The sequence below is a fragment of the Aulostomus chinensis genome, chromosome 5 (genome assembly GCF_037954235.1).
Source record: "Aulostomus chinensis isolate RoL2024-O1b breed Wild chromosome 5, RoL_Achi_v1.0, whole genome shotgun sequence".
In the NCBI taxonomy this organism is placed as follows: Eukaryota; Metazoa; Chordata; class Actinopteri; order Syngnathiformes; family Aulostomidae; genus Aulostomus; species Aulostomus chinensis.
This window is the reverse complement of record NC_141324.1, coordinates 18,591,020-18,609,647: the sequence shown is the minus strand read 5'-3', so window position 1 is coordinate 18,609,647 and position 18,628 is coordinate 18,591,020. Positions and strand designations below refer to the sequence as shown.

At 42.4% G+C, this 18,628-nt stretch overlaps 1 protein-coding gene across 1 annotated transcript; it reads right to left on the bottom strand.

The window, feature by feature from the left end:
- Positions 1-14,136: 14,136 nt before the first annotated feature.
- tmem275a (transmembrane protein 275a) lies at positions 14,137-18,169 on the bottom strand. Its single transcript, XM_086204981.1, has 2 exons — positions 17,718-18,169; positions 14,137-16,345 (listed from the first exon to the last, which is right to left on the bottom strand). Exon 2 carries the CDS (start codon positions 16,234-16,236, stop codon positions 15,616-15,618), a length of 621 nt encoding a protein of 206 aa, XP_086061107.1. The 5' UTR covers positions 16,237-16,345; positions 17,718-18,169; the 3' UTR covers positions 14,137-15,615.
- Between the last annotated feature and the right edge of the window lie 459 nt (positions 18,170-18,628).

Here is an 18,628-nt window from a genome sequence, read left to right as displayed (position 1 = left end):
TATTGTGTTTTAATAACAAGGGATGAAAAGCACAGAGTGAAGTAACTTAGTTTTTGGCAACTTTGATTTCACGACTGTATCATGGCTGTCAAACTCAGAGTGATGTCACCAAATGTCCATCACGAAGCAAAGTCCAAACCAATCCTGACACCATATAATTCATGTCGGAATCCCATTGTGTGCGTGTATGATAATTAGAGTTGGCCTTGCAGGCTGTTTATGTAAGAGGGGCTTGTTTATTCATAGTGAGTTTGTGCGAAAGCTCCGTTGGATCTCAATGGCTCCATTATTAGACGAGTGGTTAAAGCCTCTTTCAAACTTCAAACATAAGAAGCCTCCAACGCGGGAAAACTGGCCCGATGAACTGCAAAGAAAAGGAATCACATGACATGCCATGCAGAATGAGATAATGTGAATACACGACCCCCGCTCTCTATCACTGTGCCCCCAAAATGTTATGCAGATTGCTTTACCTTTGATTAAAAATCAGACACCTGAGTTCTCTTTGTTCCTGTGTGCAATAAGTAACATGTTTCAGCACATGAATCCTCATATGAACAGCTGATGATTCATTAGGTTTCCACTGACCCATTAAAAGAGCTTTCCGTATGTTCTAGGACAGCAAAGTTCACACAGATGTTAGCGTGGAGAAAAAGGGCAGCACAGAGTTGGGTCATTGTTCTTGACGGGGGGCCGGAGTGTGTAAAGCCTCATTAAGAGCGGATGCCTGTAAGCCTCTTTGACTGTTCTCTCAGCGCCGGCAGACACTGAACCAGGTAGAGCAGAGCGAGCACCGGCTTGGTGGAGCCAGAGTATCACGTGGTCAAATCCAGGTCTCCTGAAAGAACAATCTTGAACAAATATGACTTCAGTACAAGATCAGCAAGGTTTATCATTAGGCTGAGAACTATTAACTGAAGTGAAATTTAGCAGAGGATTAGCTCTCTGAGAGGATGTTAGCGCACTTCTACTCTGACTCCTCTCGTCTGTGGTCACTTCATCTGCAAAAGGCATGCTGATTCTGAGTTAATTCAGCTGAAGGCATGAAATAAACACAATCTTTGTGCACCGATCTGCTCATAAGCATTCTGTCTCCTTTTCTCTGGTGTGGTAGATGTGTGAATATGAGTCCAATTTTACGACTTTCGCCTTGTAACACTGTTTTAGTTAGCAGAGGAACAGCATATCTGAGGACAGGAGCCATTCATTGGCTGGAGTTGTGAATGCAGTGGCTTTATGGCCTCTTGATTACGCTGATCTCACTGTCATGCTGACCCGATCACATGGCGAGACATATGCCAATCACAGGGTGCGGGACACTGACACTATTGTAACTATTATCTTTGTCTTTGAAATTAGGCTGAAGGGAAAACGCCCTGTTGTCACTGACGAATTGAACGGATCTCATTTTTGGGGGGGGGGGGGGGGGATTCGAATATAAAATTGATTAAGATATCATTCGTTTTGTAAAGTTTATTACATAATTGAAATGTAAGGTTTTTGTTTATGCAGTTTATTGTTCATGTTTTATGGAGACATATTTATTGCATAATCCTGAAAGTCAAAGGTCTACATTGAATATGCGCTTATAGATGCTGGATGACGGCATGCATCAGTCTTGTCCTCTTAAGGCCGTACAAATCTGAACAAGACAGGTGATTCCCTAACTTGGCTTTAAAGGTGGCTAACTGCCAGCTAACAAAACCCATCCAGTTCATTTGGGGTTTCCAAGGCGTACTGCCATCCCAAAGCTAAAGTTAGCTTGAACCACTGAATTCACAAACATGTGGTGTTAATGAATTTCTATCTCTAACATCTAACAGCTGGGCGATTGCCCATTTGTGCCGTCAGCTAATGAATGTGGCGGCCAGAAAATAAAAGGCAAAAAGCTCAAAAGTGCAAAGCCTAAGGGATTAACATTATCCATGAGTTGGTGGAGAGCAAAACAGGAAAGACAGTGAACATATTTGGTTTATTTCAAATGGCCAGTAATACTCTATGTCCTCCAGTTGTGTGCGTACTGCCATTAACAGCGAATCAGCCCTTGTTTTCTGGAAGTCTTCTGCCCACACAAAGACAAATGGTGGATTTTTATTTAAAGCACTTAAAATCAAAGCCTGTTTTTACCAGATTTTCCAAAACACAGCAAGTCAAAGCACCTGCTGTATAACAGCCTGTTTCACAGCACATTTCCTGCATGCCCAAAAGCAAAAAAGAGTGATGTTTATAGTGCCAAGAGACGGTTATGCTGCAGGCAGTTTGTCCAGCTTGTTTTAACACTGGAAGCAAAGAGAATTTTCTTCTGGAAATATATCTTCCAGCACCTGGAGAACTTAATTTTTTACTGTCAGACATTCAAGCGGGACAAATATATGTAAAATATTTAAACCATTATTCTCTTCAGTGTAAAATCAATAAAGCCTCATTTTTAAGTTTCCAACAAGTCCTCAGTCAGGTCGGATGGTGGAGGCAGGACCTCTGTGCTGAAAGGAATTGAACAGGTCAAAGATAATTTGTTGATATGAAACCCATCCATCCATCCATTTTCTACTGCTTATCCTGTTAAGGGCTGGGGCCTATGCCAGCAGCCATCGGGCGAGAGGCAGGGTTCACCCTGGACAAGTCGCCAGTCCATCGCCAGGCCAACACATATAGACAGACAGCCATTCACATGCCTACGGTCAATTTAGAGTATCAATCAGCCTCGTCCCCTCTTGATGTCTTTGGACTGTGGGAGGAAGCTGGAGTACCAGAGAGAACCCACACAGCTACAGAGAGAACATGCAGACTCCACACAGAAAGATCCTGTTCTCCAGCCAGGACTCGAATCCAGAACCTTCTTGCTGTGAGGAGACAAGTGCTGACCACTGCAACACCGTGCCGCCTGATATGAAACCAAACAAACTAATTTTCAAATTAAACAGACATGTACATCAGTAGGAGAAACATTCAGATGCAAAAAGTCCACCAGAGGATGAACAAGAGGCATAATAAATAATAAAACCTGAACTAAAGACAAGAAGCAAGAAGCAGGCAGAATATGAGGGAAGGAAGGAGCTGATCGAAGAAGAAATTTGGTCAGATTAACCAACAAGCCTCAGGTGAAACACTCAAGAAAGGTGGGAAACAGATACAAAGAGGACATACATTTAAAAAATGAATGGGAACTGATAAAAGATCCATCAGAAGACAAGAAAAAAGCACAGACCCATTGAAAAACAAGTGATTAAGTCATCATCAAATATAATTATTTTCTTCTTTTATGGCTCATAAAAACGTTAATTGTTACAAATCAGAGTGTGGTCTGGTGAGGCTTTGGCACTTCTCTTCGGTAGGCAGGCATATGAATATAGTTTAGAGGAAACTCATGATTTTTGCAACACTGCTGAGGCTCATGGCCAGTAACAAGAGGGAATGCATCTGCTGCCCAGAGGGGCTGAACAAGATTCTCCAACCAGCAAAGTCTGGAGATTGCTTATCTAATATCTCCATCCTCAACCCTCTCTGGTTTGAACCATGATATCCAGTTCATTCCTAATTCAAAATAACATTCGTTTCAAAAGACGAACCTGCGTCTGTATTGGAAGTAATGACGTGAGAGGAAAACCACCACCCTCAGTGTCTTCACCCTTCAGACATCTAGGTAAGCATTATGGGAGTGTGATGCAAGGGAGGTGACTTTGCTCTTCATGAGTCAGCTGTGTCAACGCCATTAGTCAGGGAAAGTCCAGGAAACAGCTGCTTCCTTGTGCTGCTAGTCTTTTTTATTTCCAGTGTGAACCAGTCACTGCAGTTGTAAAGTGGTGTATCTAGGATGTACTCATTAGCTCATTGATCATAATCCCTTCATAATCTAATCATACTATGAATCGCTCAGGATTACAGGAGGTAATTCTCTTTGACGGAGAAGCTGCAAAAAAACAAAAAAAGAAAAACGCCTCTGAAGAACCAGGTGTTACAATACTCTATTTAAGTTGCCTGGCTTTGACCATCTCAGTTACACATCCCAGTGTCTGGTCTCTAGTTTCATGCTTTTCTTTGCTTGGTTCTTTTAGTCTTTCTGCAGCTCACACGCTAGTTGAATACATGTAATCAGATCAGTGCTCTTCTATGTAGGTGTCTGCTCCCCGCTATTCAAAATAAATGTGCAGAGGAACAGGACAAGTCTGCTCCAACCACTTTATCAACTTCATCAGGGTTACTGAGGTCACTTCTTTTTATTGTTTGCAGTTTATAGCTGCTGATGAGAACAAGGGTCTGTGGGTGTCATAGCATATAACCATCCAGGAACAATGGAATGCTCATTTCATGCACTTGAAGGATTTAAGCAAAATAAGATAAACAGTTGCCTCCATATTTGTTCATGTTTCAGTGGAAAACGGCACTATGGCTGTCTGGGGCTTTTACTCAAGATTAATACGATTGCTTTATGCAAACATGCTAACAATGACAATTCTAACATGTATTCAGCATACATGGCTGCCAGTTTTCAATATCTTAGCTTGCTGAATAACAAAGAAGAGTTACAGCTAATGGGAGTGTCATATGGTTCCAAATGTTTAGAACAAAATTAACTAAAGTATTAGATATGTTTTTATTGTGTTGTTTGATGATTGTGTTGTGAAAGATGAGAGGTAAGCAGAATATATTTTAGAGGAAACATTTTCTTTCCAGGTTCAAGTCCCGGCTCGGGCCCGAGATCTTTCTGTGTGAGTCTGCATGTTCTCCCTGTTCCTGTGTGGGTTCTCTCTGGTACTCCAGCTTCCTCCCACAGTCCAAAGACACCAAGAGGGGACGAGGCTGATTGATACTCTAAATTGACTGTAGGTGTGACTGTGAGTGTGAATGGTTGTCTGTCTCTACGTGTTGGTTCTGTGATGGACTGGTGACACGTCCAGGGTGAACCCCGCCTCTCACCCGAAAACCGCTGGCATAGGCTCCACCCCCCCCCCGTGACCCTTAACAGGATAAGCAGAAGAAAATGGATGGATGGATGAATGAAAACATTTTCTGAAACATTGTCAGAAGAATTCACTGGAAATCTAAAGTGAAAGCCTTGTGGCAGCGTTAGTCAGGTTCACGTGATTTTATACCTTTTTGTTATTTCAGTAACATCTATTAAGGAAGTTCTGGTTTCTTGCCATTTCATGCAACTAGTTAAGTTCCCTTTGGAAATGTACCACTTCCTCATAAAGAATGTTCTCATAATGACTCCTACCAATAAATGGACAACATGGTCACCTCCCTGGTAACCTGGTCTGTCAGAACACAATAGACATGTTTGAAAAACTTCACTTTAATGTATAAATTAAATCAAATTAAATGAAGTTAACCAACATTGAATGACAGCTGATCTCTGCCAGTTACAGCATTAACAGGTAGTTTGCATAGCCAGGAGGCTAACATTGCATTAGCTACGAGCTAGGAAAAAAATGATGCGGAGGAATTTAAAAAAGAAAATTTTACAGTATAATTTGACATCACAGTCACGTAATGAGTATGACCTAGATTTACAATGGCGAGATTTATTTGGCTCGCAGCAAGAACATTGCTCATTTCATGCCACAAACACTGTCGTGCCAAGTATTAGTCAGTCAGACCACTGACCACTTTGTTCGTGCGGATGCTGATTAATACTTGGGCACAGGTCCCTTCTATCTTTCTACATCTCTCTGCATTTGTTTTTTGTTGGCAGATTTTCATGGTGTTTACCAGAAGAAATACAGATCAGAACAAACCCTGAACATATTTGGACAAGCCAACAAAAATATTGTTACAGAAACAATGGAATGGAACCTATTTGCAGGATTCCCCTGAGATTAAAGTTGGTGACCAGAACCAATTCTGTTCAATGCAGCACGTCACACATCTCAGCTGTTATGTAACTGGCTTTGAAATCGACATTGATCTTGTGGCGTTGCCATGTGGATTGTTTGTAATAAGAACTGATGTCGGCTTTGTCTCCATTTAGCAAAAATTTGCTCTTCACTTGATACCATGTTACACTGGTGATGTCACACTTAAGTAATCGTCCGTTTGTTCAGCCATCGACTCTCTACCCAAATTAATTCTTTACATTGATTCTTCTGGATGGAGGCACACACTGGCCATGACAGGCTTCCTAAATCAGTGCTCTGTGGAGTGCTGCTTATAAAACTGACAATAAAATATCTAAACAAGAACAACTACCTGGAAAACTGCCTCATCTGTTTGCTGTACACTGGACTTCCATTGGATGATGTTGGGGGAAGTCGATGCACAAACCCTAGTTTGGGTTGTGGGGGTGTCACAACGTGACCACGTGTTAGATCCAGAGGAACAATAAAACCAGGTTTAGGGAGGGGGCTTTGGGGAGAATACTGAGGCTGTCCCCTCTAGGCCTCATGCCACATAAAGACCTAATTATTCACCCCCTGTTGGCTGGCCTTGCTGAGTGGACAGACAGTGCACTCAGTATTTCCCTTCCTCTGCTGAGCATTGGGGACTCTCCTCGAGTCTCCGCCAGGGCACAGCAATTTAAGGGGAGCTGTTGTTTTGGAGGGCTACTGTGGGAAAGTCATTAAAGTGTAAAGCATCTCTCTTTTATTTCTTTCTAAAGGACTCCTGGAAGAGGCGTCCACTAAGGCGGTGGATGGTAATCAGTACTGACACAGACCGGTCATCCTCACAGAGCTGAGTGCGCTCATAGCCGCTGCCATGGCAAACTGTTTCTCAGTGAAAAACTGGCCTGTCGGACGCACAGCAAGACGGGCTTCCTCTCTCCCACAGGTGGCCGGTGTCCACCAGTAAACCACTAAATCAGACCTTTTCTTCCAGAAGGAAAGGGACTCTCAGTCACTCTGGTGGCGTGTTGTGCGATGGGTCCTCTGCTATTAGCTCCAACGTTCAGCCTGTCATTATTTAAAAAGGAGACGTAGCGAATACCTCTAAGCTCTCAGGAATATCGAGATGAGGCCTTTCATTTAGTTATTCCTCAGGCATCTCCTGTAACGAATCAAATCATCATTACTGCATGCAATATATATTTTACCGGTGTCCTGGAGAGTGCACAGGTAAGTACAAAACTACCAATTGTGCACTGGTCAGTGAAATGAGCCACATAGCAGCCTGTTATCACACCATTGCAAAAACCTCAAATGCAGATGCAACAGGATCTGAGGACAAAGGTGCAATAATTTGAAGAGCATAATGACAGAATATTGCCTTTAAACACATCACGAGTTCCCTGCAGTTCAACTGCTGCACAAACCTGAGGTGAGTTTTTTTACAATCCCTAAATAAGCAATATATGTTCAGTCTACTGTGGTGCAGGAAGGCAACCACAGCTGACATCAGCCTAATGTGGCATTTCAGAGTATGACAATCTGTATTTGGAGCAGGGAAACCGGTCTGAAGCAGTCTGTTGTGGATAACTGCTTGCAGTCTTTGCCACTTCTTTGAAAAATAGGGACCTCTGCTGGAATCCTTTGGTACAACATGTTGTTTACCAACCCATGAGCACCCCAGGACATTTTAATACAGTGTTTCATTTTGTTCTTTAAACTTAGCAGGAGGACAAGACATAAATCATAATTCAAAAAGAACCGTCATCTGGAGATGAAACCAGGGGTGGATTCGCAGTTCTCTGGTAATCATCTGTCAGTCCCCTGGAGAGAATTTCCCACACAGCCCTTCACACAACAGCATATTATTTTAACTTGTTGAACAAACTGTTTATTTTGCTAGTAGTCACCCTTTAAATATTGCCTCATGGCCATTCTATTTCTGGTCCATCTATCGATTTTCTTGGATAAACAGTTGGGCCACATGGGGTTAACATTCAGGGAATGGATGAAAAACACAGAGGAAGTGAAGACAACTGTCCATGCAGTGTGCAGCTGATCCACATTTCAATAGTTGGACGGTGATGAATGACTGATATTCAAGCCTTTGTGGTAAAACTATTCACACCAAGATCAAACTCAGACCTGATGCTCAGGGTTGCTGCTGGAGATTTCGGGATCCTATGAACGCGCACATTGTCGGGTCCATCAATTGTTTAACTCATGTAATCTAATATATTTTAAGGGCTCTTGTCAATTAAGAACCGTGTGAGGTCTCCCGCATTTACATCCCTCCTGGCTGGTGGTCACACTGTTATTCCCAATGTTTCCTTGTGCTTTTCAATTTTCCCGGAACTGCTTTGGTCTCCTCTCTGTACGCTGCTGTGTATGTTTCCTTCTCCCAGGGCTCACATATAGGCGTGTGAACGGCGAGGTTATGCAACAGCACAGCCACTTGAATAAACTGCCATTTAGAGAGGGTGAATGGAGGAGTTAAGAAACGCGAGGGTCTCATTGTCAGCAGCTATTGGTATGCGGAGCATTGCAGCATCTCTATTAGAACCCTTACTAGTTTTGATGGAGATCTGCTATATCTTTACCCCTAAATCTTCTCTGTGTCGCCCTCATACTGTTTGTGACATAGAGGCCAGCAGACATGAGGTCCACTAACATTCCTGTTAACACACATCATCTGATAGGTTTCCCGATCAAACACAATCTTGAGTAAACACTCGCGAGGGTTGCAGGGCCTATGACATGTTGTTACTCTCCAATAAAGTGAAGCAATTACCCGAGTTGAACTGTTTCCCAGTAACTGCGAAATCATTATAGTAAACAAGGTGAGGTTTTTAGAATCCATAGCCTTTTTGTTGATCCAGATGAAACAGAATCAGTTGAGGAACGTAATTCAAACACAAAGTAATGCGTATGGATGGTTCATTCCTGTCTAAACACCATCACTGGATCCCCGCCTCCTCCATGCCAGTCTGTCTATAGAAGCGGCATGAACTGGGTTTTGGGTTATATAACCAGCTAGTGTCTGCTCTCATAGATCCTCAGGAGCTCGTCTTGCCCTAATCTTTTCAGCTTGATTACACCCTCCTCTCCCCTCCCCTGCCGACTCATTCTAGTCAGTGTTCTCACACAAGCCCATCCATGTAAGACCACATGAACGAAGCATTAGAATCCGCCACACTCCGGTTTAGAGTGGCTGGGATGCTTGTGACTGCAGGTGTTTGTGTGTGTGTGTGTGTGTGTGTGTGTGTGTGTGTGTGTGTGTGTGTGTGTGTGTGTGTGTGTGTGTGTGGCAGGAGTAGTGGTTTCTCTGTGCAGTATCTTGTCATGAATGAAGACAGGCAGTGGTTTCACCAAATGTATGCCTCAGTTTTGCACAATTTTATCGTATAAACAGTGGCTTGCAAAAGTATTCATGCCCTTTGAACTTTTCCACATTTTGTCACATTACAACCACAAACATAAATATATTTTATTGGAATTTTAAATGAAAGACCAAAACAAAGTGGCACACAATTGTGAAGTACAAAGAAAATGATCGATGATTTTAAATTTTTTTACAAATAAAAAACTGAAAAGCGCGGTGTGCAAAAGTATTCAGCCCCTTTTTTCTCTGAGTGCAACCAATTACTTCCAGAAGTTGCCTAATGATTGCTGAATGATTTAATGTTGACTGAATGACTAAATAGAGCCCACCTGTGTGTAATCTAACCTCGGCTAATACAGCTGTTGTGAGACAGCCTCAGAGTTTTGTTAAGAGAATATTGGGCAGCAAACATCACCATGAAGTCCAACGGACACAGACATCCATCCATTTTCTATACCGCTTATCCATCATGGGTGAGGGGGGGGGCTGCTGGAGCCTACCCCAGCAGACTTAAGGCGAGAGGCGAGGTTCACCCTGGACAGGTCACCAGTCCATCACAGGGCCAACACATAGAGACAGACAACCATTCACACTCACAGTCACACCTACGGTCAATTTAGAGTATCAATCAGCCTCGTCCCCTCTTGATGTCTTTGGACTGTGGGAGGAAGCTGGAGTACCAGAGAGAACCCACACAGGAACAGGGAGAACATGGAGACTCCACACAGAAAGATCCTGTGATGGAGCCGGGGCTCCAACCTGGAACCGTCTTAGGCGACAGTGCTGACCACTGCACCACCCATGCTGCCCATGCTGGACATGTCAGGGATAAAGTTGTGAAGAAGTTTAAAGCAGGGTTAAGCTATAAAAAGATTTCCCAAACTTTGAATGTCTCATGGGGCACTGTCCAATCCATCATCCAGAAATGGAAAGAGTATGGCACAACTGCAAACCTATGGTGGTGACATAACGAACTGCGAGATCCACAGCTCAGGTGGAAGAATCTGTCCATAGGACAACTATTGGCTGTACACTGTACAAATCTCCACTTTATGGAAGAGTGGCAAGAAGAAAGCCACTGTTAAAAGAAAACCATTAGAAGGCCAGGCAGTTTGCCAGAAGTGTGGAAGAAGGTGCTCTGGTCAGATGAGACCAAAACTGAACTTTTTGGCCTAAGTGCAAAACGATATGTATGTCAGAAAACTAACACAGCATATCACTCTGAACACACCATCCCACTGTCAGACATGGTGGTGGCAGCATCAGGCTCCAGGGGTGCTTCTCTTCAGCAGGGACAGGGAAGATGGATGGAGGCAAATACAGGGCAATCTTGCGAGAAAACCTGTTGGAGTCAGCAAAAGACTTGGGACTGGGGCGGTGGATCACCTTCCGGCAGGAGAACAACCCCAAACATAAAGCCAGGGCAACAATGGAATGGTTTAAAACAAAACTTATTAATGTGTTAGACTGGCCCAGTTAAAGTCCAGACCTAAATCCAATCTGTGGCAAGAGCTGAAAACTGCCGTTCACAAATGCTCTCCATCTAATGTGACTGAGCTTGAGCTGTCACAAGAAGAAGAAGAAGAAGAAGTGGCAAAAAATTCAGTCTCCAGATGTGCAAAGCTGGTAGACACAAACCCCAAAAGACTTGCAGTTGTAGCTGCAGCAAAAAGCGGTTCCACAAAGTATCGACAGAGGGGGGGCTGAATACTTTTGCGCACCGCACTTTTCAGATTTATATGTATTTATGGTTGTGATCGTAAGCACCAAAAAAAACAACAACAACCTGACAACGAAATTCTGCCTGAGGATGTCAACAAAACACAGATCGTATGTTAATCATATTTAAAGTTAGCAGCAGTCTTGCTGGCAGTTTTGTAAGTCAGGATGCCTCTAAAAGATAAGTGTTCCTGCAAGTCATCAATATGGATGCACCAATGCAAATTCCAGATATGAAAGAGGCAAAGAGATGTGTCAACACTTACTACTGCACTTGTGTACACATCTTTGCTCCTTCAGGGCTTGTTTTCTCTACACTTTTCAGACAGAAATGAAGCATATTTCCTTTAATGTGCGCTTCTCTGTAAAAGCCACAGGACACCATTGATATCTGCTCTTATTAAAAATGAAATCAAGGCCAAAGACATAGGCGGTGTGTTTGCTTAAAGCATATCATTAGCCTTCATCTGGCATGAAACTGTCGAGCTAAATCAGCCATTCAATAATTTTAAAATTCTTGCATTAAGTAAGTCTGGATTCACGTTCAGTGCTCTTGCTGAAAAAGATGAAAAGGCTAATAGAAAGTCAACCGTTCAAGTGTAAGATGGGACTGGATTCCTCTCATTTAAAGTGAGGTTTGGTGGTTATAATAAGAAAGCGCTCACTGCAAAGGTGAACTTTCCCCCCAGGAGGTGCTATGACTAATCTGCCACAAAATTTAAATGGTCCTCCCTTGTCTTCATAGTTATTGCGTTGTCCTGCTGACGTACAAAAAGCACTGAAAGCATGATCTCCGAGGCAGAGATAAGGATGTCACGATATCCCATCAAAAATGCAAGCTCATAAAATGCAACCCCCTTCTGGCGTATTAAAGTGATTGAAAAATTGTTTCGTTTTTAAAGCAAGGCAGGGAGGTTCAAAGGGCAGATGCTGATCTCTATTTGAACCTTTTTTTTTGGCAAGTAAGCTTAACAACAAGACTAAACTGTGACCCCTCTCCCTGAGCTTTGCTCTTCATGAGCATAAAGATGTAAATATTCTCCTCACTGCTGCAGCTTACCTACAAACCTGCTCGCCCCATAAAAGCAATAAATGTATTGTGTCTCGAGCCTCCAGCTGGCTAAAGATTGAAAACGTTCAGTCAAGGCCAACGGGAAGGCGCAGGGAGGACATGTCCCGTGGAAAATGCTTTGTGGAAGAAGTTGAAAGGTGTTATGTTTCAGATAAGTTTGTGTTGTCCCAAAATATTCACTGTTCCAGTACAGCTTAATCACAGCAAATCCCATTATACGCTGCTGGTCTAAGACAGCCTCAGTGTCTTGGCTGAGTTTCCCACCTGGCTCATTCAGTATCAGTGACCAGGCTCAACCCACCATCTGCTGCCTCCAACCATTCTCATCTCATCCGCACTGTAAACGTCTGAAAAATAATCACCTGAAATAAACTGATCCATTAAAGAGAAATGGGTCAGGCAAAAGCTAGATGCTTTAATATTCTTTAGAGAAAAAAAAAGGCACTGCCCAAACAGAGAAATTGAACGTCAGTCCCTGATAGCAAAAATCCAGCCTTTTGTGAGCTGCCTCAGAAAGTAGGACACTCCAGAGCTCTGCCTTCGTCGTCTGAAGAGCACAAGAGAGCGATATCTGCTGGATGGTCACCACGATGCTAACGCAGATGCAATTGATGCAGTCAGCTGAGATTATCAAACGCAACTGTTTGTTTATTGGTTCGAATCGCTCCACAAAATTTCCTATATTCTTCTGAGTCTTGACTGCAGAGGCGTCCAAAATTCTCTAAACAGCACATTCTAAGGAAGAACTATAAAAATCTCCTATACTTTAATTTGGCAGTGATCTATGCAAATTGCGGTGTAATAAAATTCGTTTCAATGTAATCTGCTGCACATTTTCTTCCCTGGCAGGCTCAATAACAGCTAACAGATGTATCATCATCTTCTGACATCTGCTGGTTTGATCTCAAACAACAGCAGCAGGCAGCAGCTTTTAATTTAACCAGAGAGAGAGAGGGAGATGTGACTCCAGCGCCCCCCAGTGGCGACATATTTACACTCCCACATATTCAAAGCTTATCAAACTGGTGCAGCTGAAACTTACTGATACATGATCACCTTATCTTAGAATGTGGCAAAGTTTTTCAAACTTTCTTTTTCACATTAAACGATTTGTCTCGGATTGAATCAATTAATTGGTTATTCTAGTGACATAAAGTTTTAATGTAACCATTTAAGGTTGGTTTCCATCGACTCAGACATGCAGATGTGCTGCTTCTCTGTGTTTGATAAAACTCTACTTTGGGTTCCTTGTGTGGAAAAATATGTTAATTTCAAAATAATGCTCCACTAAAAAAAAAAAAAAAAAAAATGTTGTCATTCATATATTCACTGATAGGTTTCTTTAGCTCACAAAGACATTTTTTTCCATGCTGCATTTCTTTTTTGTGACTTCAAAATGCAGAAACAAAACAGCCACATATATTTAGCTTTCCAGCTACTAGCGACTGAGCGCTAACATCAGCTACAGCAACAACATTTTACCAAAAACATCAGTTTACCAGCTCTCCAGCGTATGGTGTGTGTTTTCTTTAACCAGCCGTATTCTCAGGAACAGAAAAACACTTTTATTGTTGGTGAAAAAAAAAAAGAATATAACCCCTTTGTTTCATTCATTTGATTTAATTCTTGTTAGCATTGCTATTAGCATGAGCACGACCAGCTAGCACATAGAGTTGAACCAGCTGGCTTGCACTGGTCAGACTGGTGTCATTCACAGTAGTGCCAAAGTGGAAGTGTTATAGCTTAACGATACTAGCAAAAGAAGATGTTTTAAATGATTTTTATTGTGCAGCGTTGCTGTTGTTAGTCAGCAGTCAGCATTAGCTTCTAGCTACATAGACACAGCTTGCACTTTCTACATTCTAGAGTCATAAAGGAGAGATGCAGAAGGGAAGAAAAGTCTTTTTGAGCTCAAGACACTATGTGTGAGCACTTGAAATGAAAAATACACTTTTTGGGAGAAGTATTATTTTCTGAGATGTGGAAATGATGTTGATTTTTCATAAATTTGTCACATTTTATAGAAAAAAGAATAAATCAATAGAGAACCCATGATAGTTGTGAAAAGTAAGTATTTCTGACATCTGGGAAAGCATTTATGTGTAGACTCTTGAGAGTAATCATCATAGCACACCAAGAAGCCACTTTTATCCAAATCCGATGGGAGCTTTTATTCAAATCACTTCACAATGACAAAAAAAAAAGTCAAGAACACAGTGTCACACACGCAATGAGTAACCATTCACATACGAATGAAAGAATATCTTTATTTGCAAGATTCACGTTTTAATTGGTTCCTTTTAAAATAAAACAAATTTAAATCTTCAGAAAAATATCCTATAGATATGTCAGATTTTTATGCAACAGAAACTTAAAAACACACTGATAAACATCGACAGTTCATTTTGCATTTGAATTCAGTTCTTTGAACATGCAGAAGTAAACCCTTTGGCTAAAATATGAGCCTTGGCAGAGAAACTGGTCTTCTTGAGGAGCTGTGTGACATACGTTGAATAATACTTCAGTACACAAGAATGTTCTGGTCATATGAGTGCCGAAGATGCCCCGTTTAAACCATCTATAGCCACGGTATCTACAGAACTACATGTACTTACGTCTTCCCAAACAATTCGAAACAGAAAGTCAAATCCAAACAAAGACTTTCTGAAGGAAATGCTTTTGTGCACTTTTACTGTAAAATAGCCCTCATTAGTTTGATCCTGATGTCTCAATCTAAGGCAACTTTCCATTCACAGGAAAATCGGGTTTTGAGTATCTGCTTTGGCCAGAACTTAACTGACAAGGAGACACCGCACAGTGACGGAGATACAGTTTTACATAATCTCAATAAATACTAAATGCTTTTACAACTTCTTGGCTTGTCTGTGCTTTATGAACTTGAGGTTTGTCATATCGGATCTGGAAAAACAACAAAATACACTTACATGTCTGTGCAACTCGTGTAAATCCAGGGACAAATGTCTTGCTACCTTGCTATACCAACTTGATCATGATCAGTAATGTGGGCAGAAACACAATATTCACAGTGTTCATGTTGTTGTGCTGACAAAAGCTTCCATGATCCAACATTATACACAGAATTACTGTAACACACCAAAGTAAATGTACTGCATTTATGTAGAGAGAGAACACTGTAAACACTAAGATTCAAATCTCAGCTGAGACCTTTGGGAACTACAACTGCCAAAATAATTTCAGCTCCCAGACTGGAATACAGAATGTCACTGCAAACATACTTGTACAGTTCACAACTGGTCTCTCACATGTAATATTTAACATTTCAGAATACGTATTTCAGGTGAGCCCTGTACTGAGAGCTGAGGTTTCCAGACTGCTCATAATGCCCCACGTTGAAAACCGAAAAGCTGTAAGAAAAACAGCACAAAGAGAGGTAGGAATTTTAATTCCACCACTTACGATCCACGTTAATGTTTCATGCTAGTTATCAGTTGGTTGCAAAGAAATCAAAAGCATACTGTTGACAACTTCTCACATCCAGAAATATGGCACAACTAGAGGACAGAATCACACTCAGCAAGCCCAACCCAGAGGGTTATTTACACAGTGAGTACTTCGTCCTTGAGAGAGTTTCTGCTCTGCTAGGTGACTACTTCTTCACGTGGCAGGTTGAGCTTCACCTCCCCTCCTGGAGCTGTGGAGGCTGAGTAAACGGCAGTGGCGGAGAGAGAAGAAGGGCCGTTGGTCTCCATGGTGAAGAGCTTGCATGTCCCTGGTAAGGCTGCATCAGGGACCTCTTTTTCTGGGCTGGATGCCCGGGATGATCCAGGGGAGGATGTTGGGCTGAGCTGCACAGCTGTCGTATCCTGCAGCGTGTGCTCACTAGTCTCTATTTCGAACGCGGCACCCCCAGCCAGCCCACCGTGTCCCATCAAACCCAGGCCCCTGCCACCCACCTTAGAGCTGCGTGAGCTGTGAGGAGGAGGGAGGCGGCTGCACACGCAACAGGCCCCAAAAAAGGTAAAGGCCACCAGCAGCAGGATGGGTCCGATGATGATCGGGGGGTTGGCAGAAGGCACCAGAGTGCTGAAGGCGAATGCCCCCACCAAGGTGATGTTGAGTCCAGCCAGCATGATGCACAGGCCGCACGCACAGCATAGCGCCGGAGACGGCAGGCCATGAGGGCGAGACTGTCTTCTCTTCTTCTTTTGTGGCTCCTTCTTGGGCACAGGGGTGCCGGTGTTTCTATCAGTGATGACCATGTCTTCACATCCAGGTTCGCTGTGCGTGTTAAATCTTTACTCCAAACTCTTCCTCATGTTTTAAACACACACACACTCTGAGTGTGTCACAGCTGGGGAACACCTTTGTCTGTAAGTGACGATAAACAACAGCTGTAAGGACTTTGACACGCAGTAGAAGAATGGAAGTGTGTGTTTGTATGTGTGTGTGTGTGTGTGTGTGTGTGTGTGTGTGTGTGTGTGTGTGGCGTTCTACTAATCACAAGGCATATAGCGAAGTGTCCCCAAGAGTGTGTGTCACCCATCAGTGAACATTCATCACTCTGACCTGCTGCCCCTCATTACACACACACATGCTCGCTCTGGCTCGACATGATAAAACAAACATCCCAGCACTCCTGAGTGGATGTGGTCTATAAAACCAGGAAAGAAATTAGATTGGAATGTTGGGAAATGTTGCATAAGACAACATTTGTAACTCAGGCAGAGAAATAAAGACTGAAACAAATAAATAGAACAAAAAAACAGAGATAGTTGAGATCTGATTGTTTTTGTAGCATATAAAATTACCTTATAAATATTAGAATAACAATTAATAATTTATCCTGCATGCACAATTGTAGTTACCTTTTATTGTGTTTAATGCTGTGTTTGATTTAACATTTTCATTTTTGTTGCTGTTTGAAAAGGCTCCCTTAAATAAAATGCGTCATTATATTATCATTATTATATAAGTTAAATCACACTGTAGAGGAGATTCATTCGCACCCTGTGGCTATCGCTCCTGTTTTAAAAGGCTATTTAAAAAATAATCATATTGATCAGAATCACGGCTCATTTTCTTCTTCACGTCTTCGCATTAATTTTACACCAGCAGCATTAAGATTGTATTTATTTACACATGAGCTGATCACGGGACCAACAAGACAAAGTTAAGAACAAACAAAATAGAACAAAGCACTCAAGTTTACAGATTTGACAATTCATTGATTAGTAGTGGGGAAAAAAATGTGCTGCCAACTATTTTGATCGTCAATGAAATGTTAAATAATGGATTTGAATGTCAAACATGGCTGCTTTAGGATTAGTGCTGCTCTTGTGTCATCCATGATGGGGGGGGGGGGGGGGGGGTCCTCAAGTTTGGATGGTTTGATGAACTAAAGAAGCGATTTGAATGCGTCACTTTGAGCTCTGGAATAAAGATGATCTCCATCAGTCATGAAAACAATCTGCTAGGTCAGGTAAATGTGTTTACAGTGGCACTGCAGCCGCTTCAGTTATCTCCATCTTGCCCACTGAGGGAAAGCATCAAGAGCATTTAGTAGCAATGGAATCAAGCCCCTCATTGCAGCCCGCAGCCTCAGAGCTAATGAAGAGGGGGTGTGGGCTGGAGTATCAAAGCCCCTGACGAGGAGACTGTGTGTCATACATTCAAATGGTTTCAGCCCTGATCCCGTGACATAAAACAACAACTACAACAACAACAAAAATAACCGTCTTACCCATCACATGGAGGACTTTCCATGGTTTAATCAAGGATGCTCAGTTGCCGGTGTGCTTACTGAGAGGTTGAAAGGACGCGTCAAACGGCGGATTTTCATCCTGATGTCGAAGATTTAAGGTCCTAAGGGCACAAGTCATGACAGTCAGTCAGTCAGAGCAGGGCAACGCACCGGGGGGTGATCTGACCACATCCGCGGGGAGAGAGGAGATCACTTAGGTGAGATGGCATTTCCTCTAAGTTGACATGCAGACGCAGCGCCGTGCGTGGACGTGGAGACAGACGCGCACGCAGCACCTGACAGACAGGTCACGCTGAAATAGGAGGAAACGGTTCATGTATACGAGGCGTCTTCATGTTCCGTCTTTCATCCGCTGCATCTTCTCTCCTCTGTCAACCGCTGGATGCGAGTCTCCTGCCTCCTCCTCGCCCCCGCCAGCGGGTGTGTGTGTGTGTGTGTGTGTGTGTGTGTGTGTGTGTGTGTGTGAAGAGGATGGTGAAGGTGAAGGTTGTTGCTCAGCCTTTATTTATTTATGATGGTTCTTAAAGAGGAAGAAGCATACATTTATGTATTTCAAACTTAAAAAATGAATCTCATGTTAAAGGAACTCTTGAATTCACCGAGATTTTTCTGTGCTCATTCTAGAAGCTAAAGGGGGGGTTAAGGGGACACCTTATATCTCATGCCCTCAAAATCATGGGCTTTGTATATTCCAACTTTTTGAATCTACTTTTTAAAATAATATTGTATAACAGTCTGTTTATTATGGGTTAAGTAAAGTAATATTTGATCCAAAAGTGGGGTTTTATGCCTTTAAAGTACCCAAAAATAGGTTACTTGAGCTCACAAAGATATTTTCCCCTCCTTTATTATTTTTTTGACTCCAGAATGCGAAGAAAACAGCCATGTAT

Bases quoted from the DNA above. Each gene is read 5' to 3' on its own strand.
- tmem275a (XM_086204981.1), bottom strand. From the start codon at position 16,236: ATGGTCATCACTGATAGAAACACCGGCACCCCTGTGCCCAAGAAGGAG.